Here is a 16,570-nt window from a genome sequence, read left to right on the forward strand (position 1 = left end):
TTTTGGAAATAACGCTTTGACACGATTTGAAGTTCATTTTTAGACATAGGAGGCAGGCGTTACGTTTCAAAATTCGGAGCTAAAATTAAAATTCCTTCCAATAAAAACATCTCCCCGAAGTATCATAACAAGCCTTTGACTTTGAAATAACTGTGACACAATTACAGCTAAAATAGTACATTTAATTTGCAACGAACATCTCAAAACATACACACCACATCAACAAAAGAAACAAGATACATTCAATGGCGCGCGCACTGATCGTTGCCACTCTTAATAAGAAAATTCTCTTTTTCGGCACTGTTGCCACTCTCGACAGCAGGGGCGTCTCGATGGGAGGTCACTGTGGCCTTCCAAAAATTCCATCTTGGGCAAATTTTGTCTGACGATTCGGCAAAATTCGGAGTTACATTCAGTAAAACCATCATCAGTCTGCGAAATTTGTTGTTTCATTGGGCAAAATTATTATCGTTCAGCGAAATCTTGAGTTCCTTTCGACAAATTGAGAATTTTCGTCCACCTAAAAATTTAAGAACGGAGCGCCGTTTGTAAGAGGTGTTATAAATACCAAAACTGGTTTTATTACACTTAACCGTCAGATTGCTCAATGGCAAAGAAGTGACGTAAAGAAGTGACGTAATAAATATGCGTACTTTTCACCTGTAAAACCAATGTAAAATATATGCACAAAATTTACGCAATTTAAGTTAGAAATTAGGCTTAGTATAATAAATTTTATAATATGGTTCAGGGAACAGTTCTGCTTCAAATTCCTCACACCAGATTCATGTTTCAATAACACCCCCCGGTGAAACACATTGTTTTGCACTAGGAGGTATGTGATTTCAGTAAGTTACCGCCCTATAGCCAGGGCTAAGGCAGAAATACATGAAATACACCACCAGCTCAGTCATTCCAGCCGAGGACTGCAGTTTTGTGCTAATTAGCTCTCATCAACCCGGCTTAGGAAGTGACTGAGCTGGAGGTGGAAAATCTCTTAAGGAAGTCAAACAAACTGGTAGCTAATACGGAATTAGCAATGACCAGACGAGTGACCGAAACATTGGTTCGGTTCAAATTCGAAGATTGATGGCAAGGCATGGTAATTATAGGGCGGTGACTTACTGAAATGACCATGCCTTGCCTTCAATCTTCGAGTTGAACTGAACCATTGTTTCGGTCACTCGTCTGGTCAGTGCTAATTCTTATATTAGCTACCTGTTTGTTCGGTACTCTTGGCTTCCTTAAGTAGTGATCCATCTCTAGCTCAGTCGCTTCCTAAGCCGGGCTGATGAGTGCTAATTAGCACGAAACTGCAGCCCTCGACTGGAATGACTGAGCTGGCGGTGTATTTCATGTAGGAGGTATGTGGCTAGCAAAATGCACAAGAAGCGATCAGTGTAAATGCTACAGAAAAGGCGTTTACTTGAACGATTAACTAAGGGAATACGATTTTGAAGTTACGTCCTGCGCATGGAAATCGAGAGAGGAACAAATTATATATATATATATATATATATATATATATATATATATATATATATATATATATATATATATATATATATATATATATATATATATATATATATATATACAGTTTGCTCTCTGTTTAACGACGCTTTATTTAACGACTTTCTCTATTTAACGACGGCTTTTCACGGTCTTAAATGGTCCACTATAGTGTTAAAAGCATTCTATTTAAGGACACTTTCTACTTAAGGACGTTTTTTTGAGGTCCCTTGAAAGTCGATAAACAGAGAGCCAACTGTGTATGTATATACAGTCGTACTCCATATATCGAAGTATCAAATTTCCGGAAAAAAAATCGATATATAGAAACGATCTTATTTTATTGTACAAATCTCCTAAATTACTAAAATTAAAGCTAATTTTGGTGTATAAAAACACAATTTCTAATTTATACGAGCAATGGATTAAATGAAAGTTGAAAAATAAAAATATAACAGAAATTACATTTTTGCGCCGTCATACATCTTCATTCTTCTGCAATTAACTTGATTCGTAACATTAGGGGGGTTTCATTTTGACAGTGTAATCGAGAGAAAAATAAAAAATCAATCTACTTCACTTGAATGATTTTTACTGAAGCTAAAAAACTAGGAATGATAATCAACAGACAAAAGGGATAACTTGAAACTGATTCTACAGTGTTACTGGTTACAACTTAGTTTTGTGAATAAACTTGAGGGAATTTAAGAACTCCAGAACGGAGCAACGACCTATCTACACAGCCCTCAACCCCAGATTCCTTATGAGTTTCGTAGCAACCTTTAGTGAACATAATTTTCTCTCCTAATTTTCATTTTTCATGAGACAAACAGTCTGAAGTGGAAAAAAAAAAAATCTACGAATGTCTCGAAAAAATTTCGATATATAGAGATTTGTTCGATGTATAGAAACAATTTTTCTATGTAATGAACTTAGAAATTTGCTGAAATTTCGATATGTGGAAGTTTGATATACGGAGGTTCGACTGTATATATATATATATACCTCAAGCATGATAGGCATCACTCCATCACTTATGTAAAAAAAGAAGAAAAACATTTCGCGTAAAAAAAATTAAGGTGATTGATCATGGCCCATTTCTTTCGTTATATCTATGAGTTCAGATTAACTCATAAAAATAAATCAAGTGTTTTTAACAAAGTTGATGGAAAAAAAGTCTTAGCACTTATTTGGTTCTATTTGAAAGGAACCAGCCGTCACGCAACAAATACTGATCTAGAAACACTTGTTAGTATTACCAGATTGAACTAAACTCGTACAAAAAAACTGACATTTCGCTCTTTTTTCTGTGCATTCTGTGTGTGTGTGCAAAGTTTACCTCAGGTTTTACATAGTTCTCCAACAGCGTGTTGATTTGAAACATTTTCCTGTTTGTATCCACCTGAAATGAAAGAAACTACTAGATTAAAAGAAACAATAAACAGCGCGGAGGTCTAATTTATAGAAACTTAAAATGTTTCATAAGCGTTCTACATTTCGATTTTTTTTTCTTTTTTTTTTTGGGGGGGAGGGGTGTTGGCTACAATTAAAAAGTAAAAAAAGAATGACATTAAAAAAAACACTCTTTAATTTATTTATATCTTGATATTTCTGTGATTTTAAATCTCATTCACAACTTTCAGAAAATATTTACATAATTTTTAACTACACACACTTTTTATTTACATATTAAATTTTTCTTGGTTAGTTCTAACATTCATGTTACGTCTTTTTATAGAGTTATATGTATCAACGTGAATTTGTTTTTCTTTCTCTCTTTTTCAATGACAGACACGACAGCCTATAAGATTTTTTTCATATTTTAATTTCAGTACCTACCTCTCGAAAGTTTCGCTCAGCTTTCTCCACATCGTAGTTTCTTGCTGAAAAAGAATAAATAAATCTTTACTAATAATAAAGCAGAAAGTCTGTCAGGATCTCTGTGACGCGCATAGCGCCTAGACCGTTCGGCCGATTTTCATGAAATTTGGCACAAAGTTAGTTTGTAGCATGGGGGTGTGCACCTCGAAGCGATTTTTCGAAAATTCGATGTGGTTCTTTTTCGATTCCAATTTCAAGAACAAAATTCTCATTAGATGGACGAGGAAAAAAAAACGAAATTATCATTACGTGAAACCGTAACCAAGCCAATTGGCGAGAAAATTCACCATACATTATATGTAAATATACAGGCGAACCAAAAAACCTTTTTAATTTTCTATTACGGGCAATGCCGTGCGGGTACCACTAGTGGATTAATAAAAATTCAAAGTAAGTAAAGGAAAGTAACGAAACATGCTTGATTGAAAAAGCGAAATAGCAAACTAAATAAGTCACACGTACTAGTACAGTTTGGCCACCATCAAATGGATAGGTAAACATCCGGGTTTCAGGCGGAAATGGACGCATCTATTAGTGTTCAGGGATGCCAGCTTTAGCTAATGCAAGTTAGCCCATAGACTAATAATAAGAGTAGACCGAGCTATGGCAACCCTTTTGCTGCTCATAAACCAAACCATGTGACTGGTGGATATCCTAGCAACAGCGGGCGTTAATCGTAGCAGACGATCAACGCCAGCGCGAAATAAAATAAATAGAATTGATGGAACACGGAAGAATGATCTTTTATTATGGAGTCCGATTTGTAAATTTGTTATTCTAAGTTGTAAATATTTTGTTAATATAGTGAGTTTTTCGTTTAGATAGCATTGTGCATTTTCTTTAGTCAATTTCAATAAGCAATAAAAGATGCAAGCGACCAAGAAGAATCAGCAAACGGTAAGATTTTTACCTACAGTTTCAATTTAAGATACCGATTAGTACATTTTTGCGTTAACGCAAAACGTTTACGCCATTTCGTTCACGCCAACGCTGACAGCTCCAAATGAAATAAAAGTTACCGAAAACTGATCAAAAACTATTACTAATGTCAAAATAATGCATAACTAAAAGAAAAACAGTTCAATCTCTGCACCTGGAAGTTTTTTTTAATGAAAACACATTGTCTTAAAATACATGTCGAGTGCCAAACTATAGATAATGCTGCCATCTAGCAACCATGCTGCCAAAGTCTTCGCCAAGCCCTTCCACTAGTCACATGATACATCTATGAACCAATTTTCTTTATCAGCAAGAATGAGAAAGCTCGGTCTACTCTTATTATTAGTCTATGTGTTAGCCTCTAAATTAAGCAGAGTCCAATTCAAATGAGCGGAACACGCGCATCAAATTTTTACTTCCCCCCCCCCTCATTCAGGTAGACTCTTCTCAATTGGAAGCTTATCAATTTTATAAAATCCGTGCTCAAATTGTGTGGATAGTCACACTTTTAGAACTGCAACTGATATATTCTTGCACGACTTTTGTTCTAAAGCTGACACACTTGACTTCATAATAGGAAAGGTGCAGACTTCGAATCATTGAAATGCAGCCATTGGTTTTATAAATCACGAGATGACGTTTCTAAAGTGTTACATTGGCAAACTTTCCAAAAAATAGACTAAAAGAAGTTTTACTTGTTTTCCACTTCTCAGTTCCTCAGAGGAACCCCAGGAGAAGAACTTCTTATCACACGAAACAGTGTAACAATGACATGCAATGTACCAGACAGCCCGGTTGCTTATAAACAATCTTTACTCAGTTAGGATCTTGTAATAGCTTTGAGACTCGTGATTGGCCAGCTAACGCGTATGCGTCGATCGTGTTCTTCCTCCCATCCAACGCATGTCATGAAATTTCACTCTTCAAAAAATCTGAATTCATATTTGAAGCTTTTTTGTTTGTACTCCCTGCCAATAATGTCAAGAAGATCTTGTATTGAAACAAAGCAATGATTAGAGCATGCAAAACGAGCTATAAAAGAAATGGAGGGCGTTTTAACGTAACAGCCAATCAACAGTCTCCAAATTTTTACTTGGTCTTCAGAGAAGTAAAGGTTGTTTGTATGCAGCCCCCGATTATCATATTCAGAGACTGCAGTTTCGTTTTTATTAGAGCTCCTCAGTCTGGAATAGCGTGTGCAAGACTCGTGAATTCAATTCACGTGTCGAACCTCACCATGCTGCGGGCACTCGCTGGTGAAATGAATTCGTTTTACCTACCAGTTTGTGGGCACTCTCAGCTTCAATGAGATGGCATCTGCCTCCAGCTCGGCTGTTCACTATTCCAGACTGAAGAGTTCTAATAAGAACGAAACTGCAGTTTCTGGATGTGATAACCGAACTGTCTGGTACATTGCATGTAGTTCTGATCTTAGTCAGCTTAGGGGTGGTAACTTATTGCTAAGTGTAACAATTTTCCTTTTATTTGTCAAGAATTTTATATAACTTTAAATAGTTCATTAATTTTTCACATAAATAATGACAAATTATCTTTTTTTTTTTGTACATTCAAATTTAGCAATAGTTCTTACCTCTAAGCCATTTTAAAAGAACAGCATCTGTATGATCTGGAGTCAATATATCTGACAGGTTCTCCCTGAACTGCATTAAAAATGTATAAATATAAATAACATAAAAAAATTGAAATTAGAGAAAAACGGTAAAAACAATAACTAAAATGAAATGCCGTACACATAGCCGTGCACACATATCTCAGACACCTGACAATAATTACTGAGAGTAAAATATCAAGGGTACTGGGAAGTTTTTTGAGCAATCACGATTGATTATTGTTCTCATTTGACCGTTTTTGGTGTCCGTGCCTTTTTCAACTTGGACCTGAAGCCTTTGCAGCACCACCGCCCACCGTCCTCTGCTGGCGGCGCGGGGCGGCTGCTCCGGTTTTGAGCTATCCAATTCTCCTGGTCGGAGGCGTCCATGTCCTACACACACGCACGTTCACACACATACACACACACGACTTCACACACATATATTCACACACGCCTACGGGCATACACACGGGTCTACACACACACACAACTATGCACACGTAACCGCCCAGAAGGAGAAGCAGACTTGGGGGGGGGAAGCCGTTTCTAGAAACAATAACTCCAATGAGTAGGGTCCTGTCTCAGTTCGTGATTGCGAAAAACATAATTTGAATTCAGAATTCAAATTAATTTTCTTTCTTTTTCTTTTTTTTTTCTTCTTTTTTATATTAAGGTAAAGCAAATATAGTTTTTAATGAATTTTAATTATTATAACACTTGTTATCAACAACCTTCTTACCATCCAGTGTGCAAAACTAATTGATTTCGAAGCAAAATATCTGGCGATGTATTTGATAGTTCGAAACAAGGTAAATCAAATGGTGATCGAGAGAATATTCCTGTGATTATCAACAGAAATGTTGACTAGTGAGTTTATATAAAGACTATAGGCATATATTTATTCGTTTACACACAAGTAGTGTTGAATAAAAGTAATACAGTTGATTAAGCTCAATTTTATTAACTTCATTAAAATTATAATTTGGAAGAGAAATTGGAAACACTAAATGGCATCGTCAGTTTAAAGTTGGCTAAGGAAGAATCCTTAACACTTTATCCTCAGTAATAATTTCAACATCATCTGCATCATTCCAATTAAAAGTGTCGCTATTTCTACTCTTTCTTGCAAATTCAGCAGTATTTTCTTCAATTGCATCATCTCAACTTCCAAACTTTGAGCTATATAATACTTTATGGTTTTCTTTCATCCGAGTTTCACAAATACATACTCATCAGCTTTTGCACTGATTCGTAGTTGATATTAATGTATTGGAAAGGGTTCAAAGGCGGGATACAAGGCTAATAAATTGACTTTCTCACTTAGACTATGATTCCAGGCTTAGAAGGCTAAAAATGTACAGTTTTGAGCAAAGAAGAGACCGAGGGGACATGATTCAGTTGTTTAAAAAATTAAAATTAAAAAGAAAGATGTTACGGGGCTAAAGACACTGAAAACAAGACAAGGGGTCATTGTTTTAAGCTATTTAAATCTCAGGCTAACACGGATATTAGGAAAAATTATTGTATTAGCAGGGTAGTGGAACCTTGGAACAGCTTACCGGGAGAGGTGGTAATGAGCAAGGAAGTAGATATTTTTAAGAGGGCCATTGATCTTCACTGGGGATTGTAAATTGACTAGGACCAGTCTAGCTGGGCCCAGAGCCTGTTGCTTTGGTCGTCACTTTTGTGTTTGTATTTGTATTAATCAATTTCTTCTGGGTCTTCATAGTTATCCTGTATTTGATTAATGGACAGTTTTCATTAGGTGCGCTTTTGATCTTAAAATTATCACTTTTATGGGCTGACCCACTTACCCCATAGTGAGGGAATCCACTTACTATTTGTAGGGAAAATTTACACTGTAAACTGAATCCCTACCCCCTCTAAGACATTTATTAGTAATACTTTGCTTAAAATTACTTTTCGGTATGCATTTTAGGTTAAGCTACACGTGAAAGTTTAACGTACATTTTTTTTTTTTTTTTAAGATAAAAAGTAACTTGGAAACACTTCTTTGGAAGATATTGCTCGAACTCCCTAAAATATAGTTTTTGGAAGTTGTGTTTGACATCAGTTCTACGACCTACAAAGGGGTTCATGCAGCCCAAATATATGCAAAACCAAACAATGTGAAGAAATGTGACAAGCCATATATAAAAGCCATATGCATATATCAGTTTTAGGGAGGTGACCCACTTATCCCAGTGACCCACTTCCCCTAACCAGCTCTAGATATAAAGTATCAAACTTTAAATGAATCATTGAACTTCAAACATACAAAATTTCATGAAAAAGTAATCTAGTTTTAAATGTTTTTAATGCTAAAATTGCCAACAAAAATTATTTGGGAAGAAAACAGCAACAACATAAAAAACATTCATTTTGTAATGGGGTTGTTTCCTTCTGTCAAAAGTAAAAGTATGAAAATATAGTCTAGTTTTAAATGTTTTTAATGCTAAAATTGCGAACAAAAATGTCAATGAACAAAACAGTAACAAAATAAAAAAACATTCATTTTGTAACGGGGCTGTTTCCTTCTGTCAAAAGTACTACTTTTAGTCAATGAAATTGATAGAATAAGCAAATAAAAAAATAACATGGATCCCGAAAATGCTTTCATTTTCCCGAGAGCTATTTTTAATTAATTTTTTTTAAATGTCCGATTTTTCAAACAAGGCGCGGTCTTTATGACGTCACAAATGATGCACTTTGGCTTATCTTCCTACCGCGTTTCCACGTTATGATAATCAAGAAGCGAATTAAATATTGCGCTCTACGCTTGCTATCAATCCTATCGTTGCCAATACACGTGAGTAAAGATGCGATTCATGAGTAAGGAAGCGAATTAAATATTACGTTCTGCGAATGGCAACAGGGAACGGCATTTCATCATTTGTGATGTCATCGGCAAAACGTAAACAATGAATGCGCACCGATTTAAGTAATTTTCAAAAAATATTAAACTTAGTCAAATTGTTTAAAAAATGCTCAGATGTTTTGCTCTCTATGTTTTTAAGCATGCTCTTTCAGCAAATAATACTTTTAAAGTTTTGGAAACGACCCCATTGCAGTAATAATAAAAACAGGTATGCTTTTGATTTAAAAGATAAATTGGATTAGTTTGACTTCATTTAAATGTGCCTCATATTTATGAATCTTTACTTTTTGGAAAGTCATTTAACACTAGAACGACTGACATTTTCTGTATACCTAGAAAGACATAAGGGGCCAGTGTGGCCCCTACCCATTTTTGGGGTGAATTATTTTAAAAATTCTTCCTGAGTGTGTCCACATGCCCAACGCACCTTCTTTCATGACTAAATAAAAACTTAGTATGCAATTATTTGTAGTGTTTCTCTCTATGCTGGCCAAAAGCTTGAATCCGTTTTTCTTTTCAAGAGCAATGGCTACCATTAGGCTGGGAAGCAGTCAGTACTGTTTATAGCATTTGGATATCCAACTGGCTGTACAAAGCGTAAGTTACAAGATAAACCAGAGAGAATGGCCTTTTTTTATGCTAGACCAATTAGGAGAAAGAAAGAAAAAAAAAATAATTTAAAAAAGCTTAGGGGCCACTGTGGCCCTTCCCGTCTTTCTAAGTATAAGGATCAATATTTACAGTACTATGAAGCGTATGATAAAATGATTAAACAAGCATTCACATAGCGTCATATAATGAAAAGTCAGGAAGTTACATTACGTTCCGTTAGACATTATCCGAGTTATTAAACAACAAACTATGCGAGGGGCCACACAGGCCCCTCCGTCTTTCTAGTGTTAAATGCCGATTTTCGCTACGTACTTGCTGTAGAAACTACACCAATCTTCGATTAAATGCATTAAAAATATTTAAAATATTCACCCCTTAAAGTTTTGCCCAAGAGTTCAGAAACACCCTGTAAAATATAATTTACGTAGCTCACGGCATCCGCTTGTATAATATCTAATGGATAATGAGAATAAAGATGAAAAAATACATTCAAAATATGAGTTACTTACCTGGTTCAGAAGTTTTGGAAGATTCTCTGGTGCTTCCATAGATACTTGTTGGCTGTAAAAGGAATAAAAATGATAACAAGAGCTGCAAAGAAGAACAGAAACTAATGATACTTGAAAAATCCAGGTTAGTTGTCCATTTGTGTAATTCTAGACTTTTGTAAATTCTAAGTGTTCATCACTGATACTGTGTCAGCCATTACAGTTTTAAGTTTTTTTTATGGAAATGGAGGAAAAAAATATCAATGGACAGAATACAAATACAAATACAAAAGAGACGACCAGCAACAGGCTCTGGGCCCAGCTAGACTGGTCTTAGTCAATTTACAATCCCCAGTGAAGATCAATGGCCCTCTTAAAACTATCTACTCTCTTACTCATGACCGCCTCTTCCGGTAAGCTGTTCCAAGGTTCCACTACCCTGCTAAAATAATAACTTTTCCTAATATCCATGTTAAAATTATGAGTTTACATTTCATGTAGAAACACATGTGAAAATAAGAAAGAAAAAATACTTTGGTGTAAAAACATTAAAAGAAATTATTACAACTTTAAATCACTAAGTTACAGAAAACTGCATACGCGTGTTTCTGGGTTACAAGTAACTCCTTTTTCAACGCAAATAGGTGAGCTTATGGATGAAAACGCACACGACAAAAGTAAGCCGTAATATTTTGTTTTGGATGTGAAAATGTTCAGAAAATATTCAATACAGTTGCTATGAGCTTTCAGAATCGGTAAAAAGTTTACAAAATTGTAAGGGATTAATTACCAATATACGTTGTGCAGTGGTGCAGTCAACCCTCGTTTATCGCGGTTAATTCGTTCCAGACTTTACCACGATAACTGAATCTCCCCTTTGTAAATTGACCACCTGTCTATGTTGACCACTTTTGTCAGGAACGGGATTAGTAATATCTTATATAATGAAGGAAAACCTCTGTAACTTGACCACCTCTCTATCTTGACCACCTGTCTATCTTGACCACTAATGAACACCAAATTTGGTTTGGAGTATTGTAAAAAACCCTTTGTAAGTTGACCACTTGGTTTATTTTTTAAAATTTTATTTAGCAAATTTCTTTTTTTTATTATTATTTCTTTATAACTTTCCAAGAATACTTTTGATGATAGACCAGCATTTTACCAACTAAATGAAACAGCAGCATAAGTAAACCTTTTGAGTTTGAGTAGATCATCATGGGGTTATAAATGTACACGAGAAAAAAATAAAGCGAAATATTTGCAATTTTTGATTAACTATGAATTTTTAGGAACTATTAATATCAATGAGTAACTTTTCATAAATAATAAGACTTTTTTTTTGATCAATTTACTGAAATTTTAAATTTGCATGACACATTATATGCCATTCTGGGAAAATAATCTCTAAAAATATTCGAATAACATTTTAAATTATTCTTTCAAAGTAATGCTAAACAATGAAAGTAAGTTGAACAGAAAGAATAAGTGTCAATTAGTCAAAAAATGAATACGTGGTGCAAGAAATGACAAAAAATAAATAAATAAATAAATAAATAAATAAACCATTACCCCCTTTATAAGTTGACCACCTGTTTAAGTTGACCACCAAAGTACTGCACCGCAAGTGGTCAACTTACACAGGTTTCACTGTATTTATAAACCGTATATTTTCCTAATTGGAGCGCATAAAACTTACTTAAGGAAATTTAAAAAGGTTTTTAACATAGGTAGAGCTCCCTAGACATGAAACGTAGCCACCATTACATTTGCATTACTTAAAAAAATGCACAAAATATGAGAAAATGAGATATGTTAGACGTAATAGGTATCACACTGTTAATTATTGGGAAATAAACTACACACACACATGCAGTTCGTACACACTACTACTAATCTATGAAAGTAGCTCAACTTGTTCGATGATGAATTTATTGCCAGTTAGTGACCGTATGCACCCCCGTTCTTCCTCTACAATTATCCTCATTTAAGGTATCACGTATACAACATAAAAATCTAGTACATTGTTGAACACCATTTACAATTACAGATGTAAAAATACAGTGATTTATGCTTTTCAGTTAGTGTTTAACCCTTCCGGGGACGCGTCATTAATTTTTGAGAAATCTGAAGAAAAAACACCACAAGTAGATCTATTTGATCATCTAGACATAGCTTTTTCAGTTAATTTTTTTTTTTTTTTTTTTTTGCAATTTTTTTCGGTGGGGTTGGTGTTCCCATTTGTTCATACCCCCCCCCCCCTAGGGAAGGACAAAAACACGTTTATGCATGTAAAAATGAATTTGAATCTTTTAGAACAATATGATTCATACCTCAGGTAAAATGAAGAAAAATGATTCACTCTTTCAGCACTAATTAAAAATTTTAAAATCTGAAAAGAATTCTAATTTTTGGGGCAAACGAGAAATTGAATATTTGAGGATTCGGACAAGAAATTGAGCCAAGGGATTTTTTTTTTCTGTCTAATGTTGTTTAATGAACTAAAAAGAAGAGGACTCAAGCGATTTTGATTCAAAAAATTCGGAAAAAAAAGAGAGAAAAAAATTTATAAATTGATGGTCTCACAGCGCGATCACTGCCCCTGAAAGGGTTAACGATTATAATGAGATAGCGATTCTCAGCTCTTTCTTTGACGATTTTATACCTCCACTCCCTCAACTAGTACAACTACAGCCCTCAGAAGAGCTTACCTTACTTAAAAGACATACTTTGTTGATCTTATGTAGGAAACAGTTAACACGAGAGCATAAAAAATGCCAATGACTATAATTGGAAAAAAAAAAAAAAAAACAGAAAAAAACCCGAGGTAGTGAAGCCGCGAAAGTCGAAGCGCGAAGTAGCGAGGGACGACTCTGCCTGTTGAAGTGATCAATTACAACAGAGTAGTTCTGTACACAAAAGATCGGAGAAGTGTACGATCTTTATCTTTGGTGGAAAGAACAAGATAGGCAATATATGAAGTTTTAAAAGTTTTCGTTCAAAAGATCGGCCCGCTAATCGGTCGGAGTTAGCTTCACCCACTGATCCGCTGGATTACAGTAACGTGGTGGCTTGGCGACTTTGGATATAAACAATAGAGTTGCGTGATCATTTGTTTACGTTTTAAAGCTACTGTTAATGTAATTTATTGTATTTTTTGTTTGTTTGGCGAAATATTTCAAATTACAAAGAATTTTTTTTCGTTTTTAAAAAGTTTTAGTCATTTTAGTTGAAGAATAAGTTTATTTTACATTGGGAGGGGGGTTTCACTTATATTCAGAGAACTTTTTTTACCTTTATCATTTTTTAAATGATACCCTTTCGATTGTTTTGTTCTTTTTCATATGGTGGACGTTGCAGCGGGATTTCTAGATGGGTAGTTAGCTTTTTTACACTTAATATCTGAAGACGCTTTTTATCCTTTGAGTATGGCTGAAGGAACAAACCATCAAGTACGGGAGAAAAAATAGTTAATAAAACAACTGCTCAGTGGGCATTAGAAAAATCAAGTTGCAATAAATACTATACGCATTCTGACACCAAGCAGCTTAAAACATTCTTTTTTACTTATTTTTTCAGCAAAACGGTTCAAGCACTTGATAGTTTATTGAAATTTTTTCAACTTTTCAATTTACTAAGTTTGAACAGAACAACGTCTGTCGGGTCCTCTAGTATAAAATAAAATTTATTTACATGCGTCACGTGCGGGACATCCAAAGGTAACTTACTTATTAACAAACTAACATTTTTGCTCTATTAATACAGCAATGACGAAACAAACTGTAGATTTTGAAAGCTATGGTTCCAACGTAAAGGAAACATATCTCATTTGTTCAGAAATAATAATTTAAACCTTTGAACAATTATATGTTTATGCTAATTCCATTGAAAATGGTTATTTCGTCCCGCATGTTTCTAGTTTGTTTAGCGGCATTTTTAAAATTTTACTGAAACTTTTAATGTCGTTTCGTGGATGGTTTCACTTACTGGGAGGATTATTGAAACTTTTAATAAATATATAGGTAACAAAACTATATGTAATAAAACTTTAAATGCTTTCGATGATCTAATTTATTTATTTGTCGAAATAGTATGTTATTTTGTCTTTTTCGTGGATTTTTAATCAAAACAAGGTAAAATAATTCGCCAAATAAAAAACGAGCTACTTAAATAATATGAGAAATCTCGTTATAACATTTCGCTAAATCAATTTTATTTCTCCATTGTTATGTGACATAATCAGCTGAATAAATTAACCGTGTTATAAATAAAAATTGAAAGTGTAAATTTTGTAGAATTAGAAAAAGAAGCAAATATACGACGATGCAAGCTTTATTTTTCAATTTTCGCCGACGATGCAGTAAGTGCAATTTCTCAGTTTTCGCCAAGGTAAAGAGAAAACTCACCAAGCCCATAATTCTTTGGAGTCCCCTGTGCTTCAGGGCTCGAATCATTAGGGCTTGCCAAGCTCGTCATCTTGCGAGATCGAGATTTTCGCTCACGTGATCGGTTGTGACGTAGAAATGTCGCAAAGTAGTCTTCTAATCTGATCGAACCTAGCCGCAAGCTACGTTCGAGTAGATTAAAATGCTACTTTCTGGCATTTCTATGTCATAACCGATCACGTGAGCGAAAATCTCGATCTCGCAAGATGACGAGCTTGGAATGACCGCCCTGGTACGCCGTTCCAACATCAATTCACCCAGTACTACACATCGGTTAACCATATCATTGAATCTTTGCGTTAAAGATTGGAAATGCATCACTTTTTATAGCAGAAACAATGCTTTAACTAACGTAAACAAATGATTTTCCCCGGTTATACTACAGCGCTCTCTTACGAGCAAGTCGGCGCCTTTGATTTTTTTGAGTAATGACTGAGCCTGATAAGACGCGCATCGAGTGAAGCCTTGGATAAACGGATCATTAAAAGGAACGAAATTGTCCACCTCTATTACACAGTGTCGGACCAGAGACTTGAACCATTCCAATTAAGGATTCAAAAGTAGTTTCCAAACAATTATACTTTAGAATTGTTGGATTAAACAAAAAGATACAGTGCTGCCAACTTATTTTGCAAAATATTAGAAAACTGATATTGTCGGCATGCTGGTAGAACTGTTGAAGCATTCAGCCTTCAACAGAGTCTTTTAAATTCAAATATTCTACAATAAATATGAATTGACGTCAAGTTAGCCAATATGGTTCAGGGTTCAAAATTATTCCAAATGTCTCTAATGAAAAGTATCTGCTTTTATAATAGAGTAGATGAAATTGCATTTATGATTGATTTTTCTTATATGAAATATAATAAAAAACACAGATGCATATTTTACATATGATATTTAGAAAATATTTGTTGATACAGGGAGTTCCGTTTTGACCTGCAAGACTTTTATTTCCGCAACCGTTAGTCATAGCTGTATACTTCCAATTGCAAAAATGTTCAAAACCAGATGCAAAGTTAAGATATTGGAAGTCTGAAGTAAAAATAAAAACGAGTAAAAAATACAAATTTTACTTTTTATACGGGCCCTAAGTCCCCTACCCAATATTTAGAGAAATAATCTCCATTGAATACTATTACTGATACAAAAAACCTGACATTTGTGCGACCAAAACTCAAGGAGATATTAAAGTTCAAAGATTTAAGGGACCATACAGAAGGTGAGATTGGAACTTATCGCCCTTTCAGAAGAATGCTAGTTCGTCAAAGTAAGAAAAACAAGGTACCTATATTTTTTATTGCTTTTCAAAAATAAGTGCAAATGTTATGCCGTGACACACAAACACACCCTACAAAACCTCGAACAATTTGAAAAACCCCGCTGTGTGTACATAATTTAAACAATTGTTAACCGCTATATTTTCCCCCAAAATGTGTTACTGACGAAGAGTGAAAAGTGGTGTAAGTCACAAAACGCTGCGTTTCATATCTCGGTGAATACTGGTCGTACTAACTTCAAACTTTTTGTGCTGGAATCATTTTTTAATGGAGATTTCCCTAAAGATAAGTTAGAGGACTTGGGGCTCGTATAAAAAGTTACATTTTGTATTTTTTGACTTACTTTTATTTTTACTTCAAACTTTCAATATCTTAGCTCTGCATCTGATTTTAAACATTTTTGTAATTGGAAGTACGTATACATCTAAGACTTACAGTTGCGAAAATAAAGGTCCTGCAGGTTAAAACGGAACACCCTGTATAAATAAAGCAAATTATATAACTTACCCTTGAAAACAGTATCCAAAATCTGAGAGTCTACTACATCAAACGAACTTTCGCACGTTCCTTCAGTCTTTCCAGAAGTTCTTCAACCTCCTATCTTTTTTTTAGACAACAAAAATAATGCCAGAGATAAGAATGCCATCGATAACCAGCGATTATCGTTGCAAATCCATTGTATTTGCTGTTTTTACTCCTCAGCATAAAATCTTCGTTTAGTAAAAAAAGAGTTGTTTAGTACACAAACATGAATCGAACGAAAACAGTTATCGAGAAATTGCATATCAAGCAGTTATCTATACAAGCTTTCGCTATAATTCCATATAAACTATGTTTTTTCTTTCCTTTGGAGGTTTTTCAGCAATCACGATTGCTTATTGCTTTCATTTGACTGTTTTGATGTGCTATCATTTTATTTTCCC

General features: G+C 34.6%; 1 protein-coding gene across 1 annotated transcript in view; it reads right to left on the bottom strand.

Moving 5' to 3' along the window:
- LOC129226189 (SEC14-like protein 2) overlaps window positions 1–16,302 on the bottom strand; it is a 38,606-nt gene extending 22,304 nt beyond the window's left edge. The window contains exons 1-5 of the mRNA XM_054860788.1: window positions 16,155–16,302; window positions 9,944–9,995; window positions 5,924–5,993; window positions 3,352–3,395; window positions 2,852–2,914 (exon numbers count right to left, since the gene is read on the bottom strand). Coding sequence (XP_054716763.1) covers window positions 2,852–2,914; window positions 3,352–3,395; window positions 5,924–5,993; window positions 9,944–9,982 — 216 coding nt within the window. The 5' untranslated portion in view covers window positions 9,983–9,995; window positions 16,155–16,302. The remainder of the gene's footprint in view (window positions 1–2,851; window positions 2,915–3,351; window positions 3,396–5,923; window positions 5,994–9,943; window positions 9,996–16,154) is intronic.
- Between the last annotated feature and the right edge of the window lie 268 nt (window positions 16,303–16,570).

Source organism: Uloborus diversus, chromosome 7 (genome assembly GCF_026930045.1).
Source record: "Uloborus diversus isolate 005 chromosome 7, Udiv.v.3.1, whole genome shotgun sequence".
Taxonomy (NCBI): Eukaryota; Metazoa; Arthropoda; class Arachnida; order Araneae; family Uloboridae; genus Uloborus; species Uloborus diversus.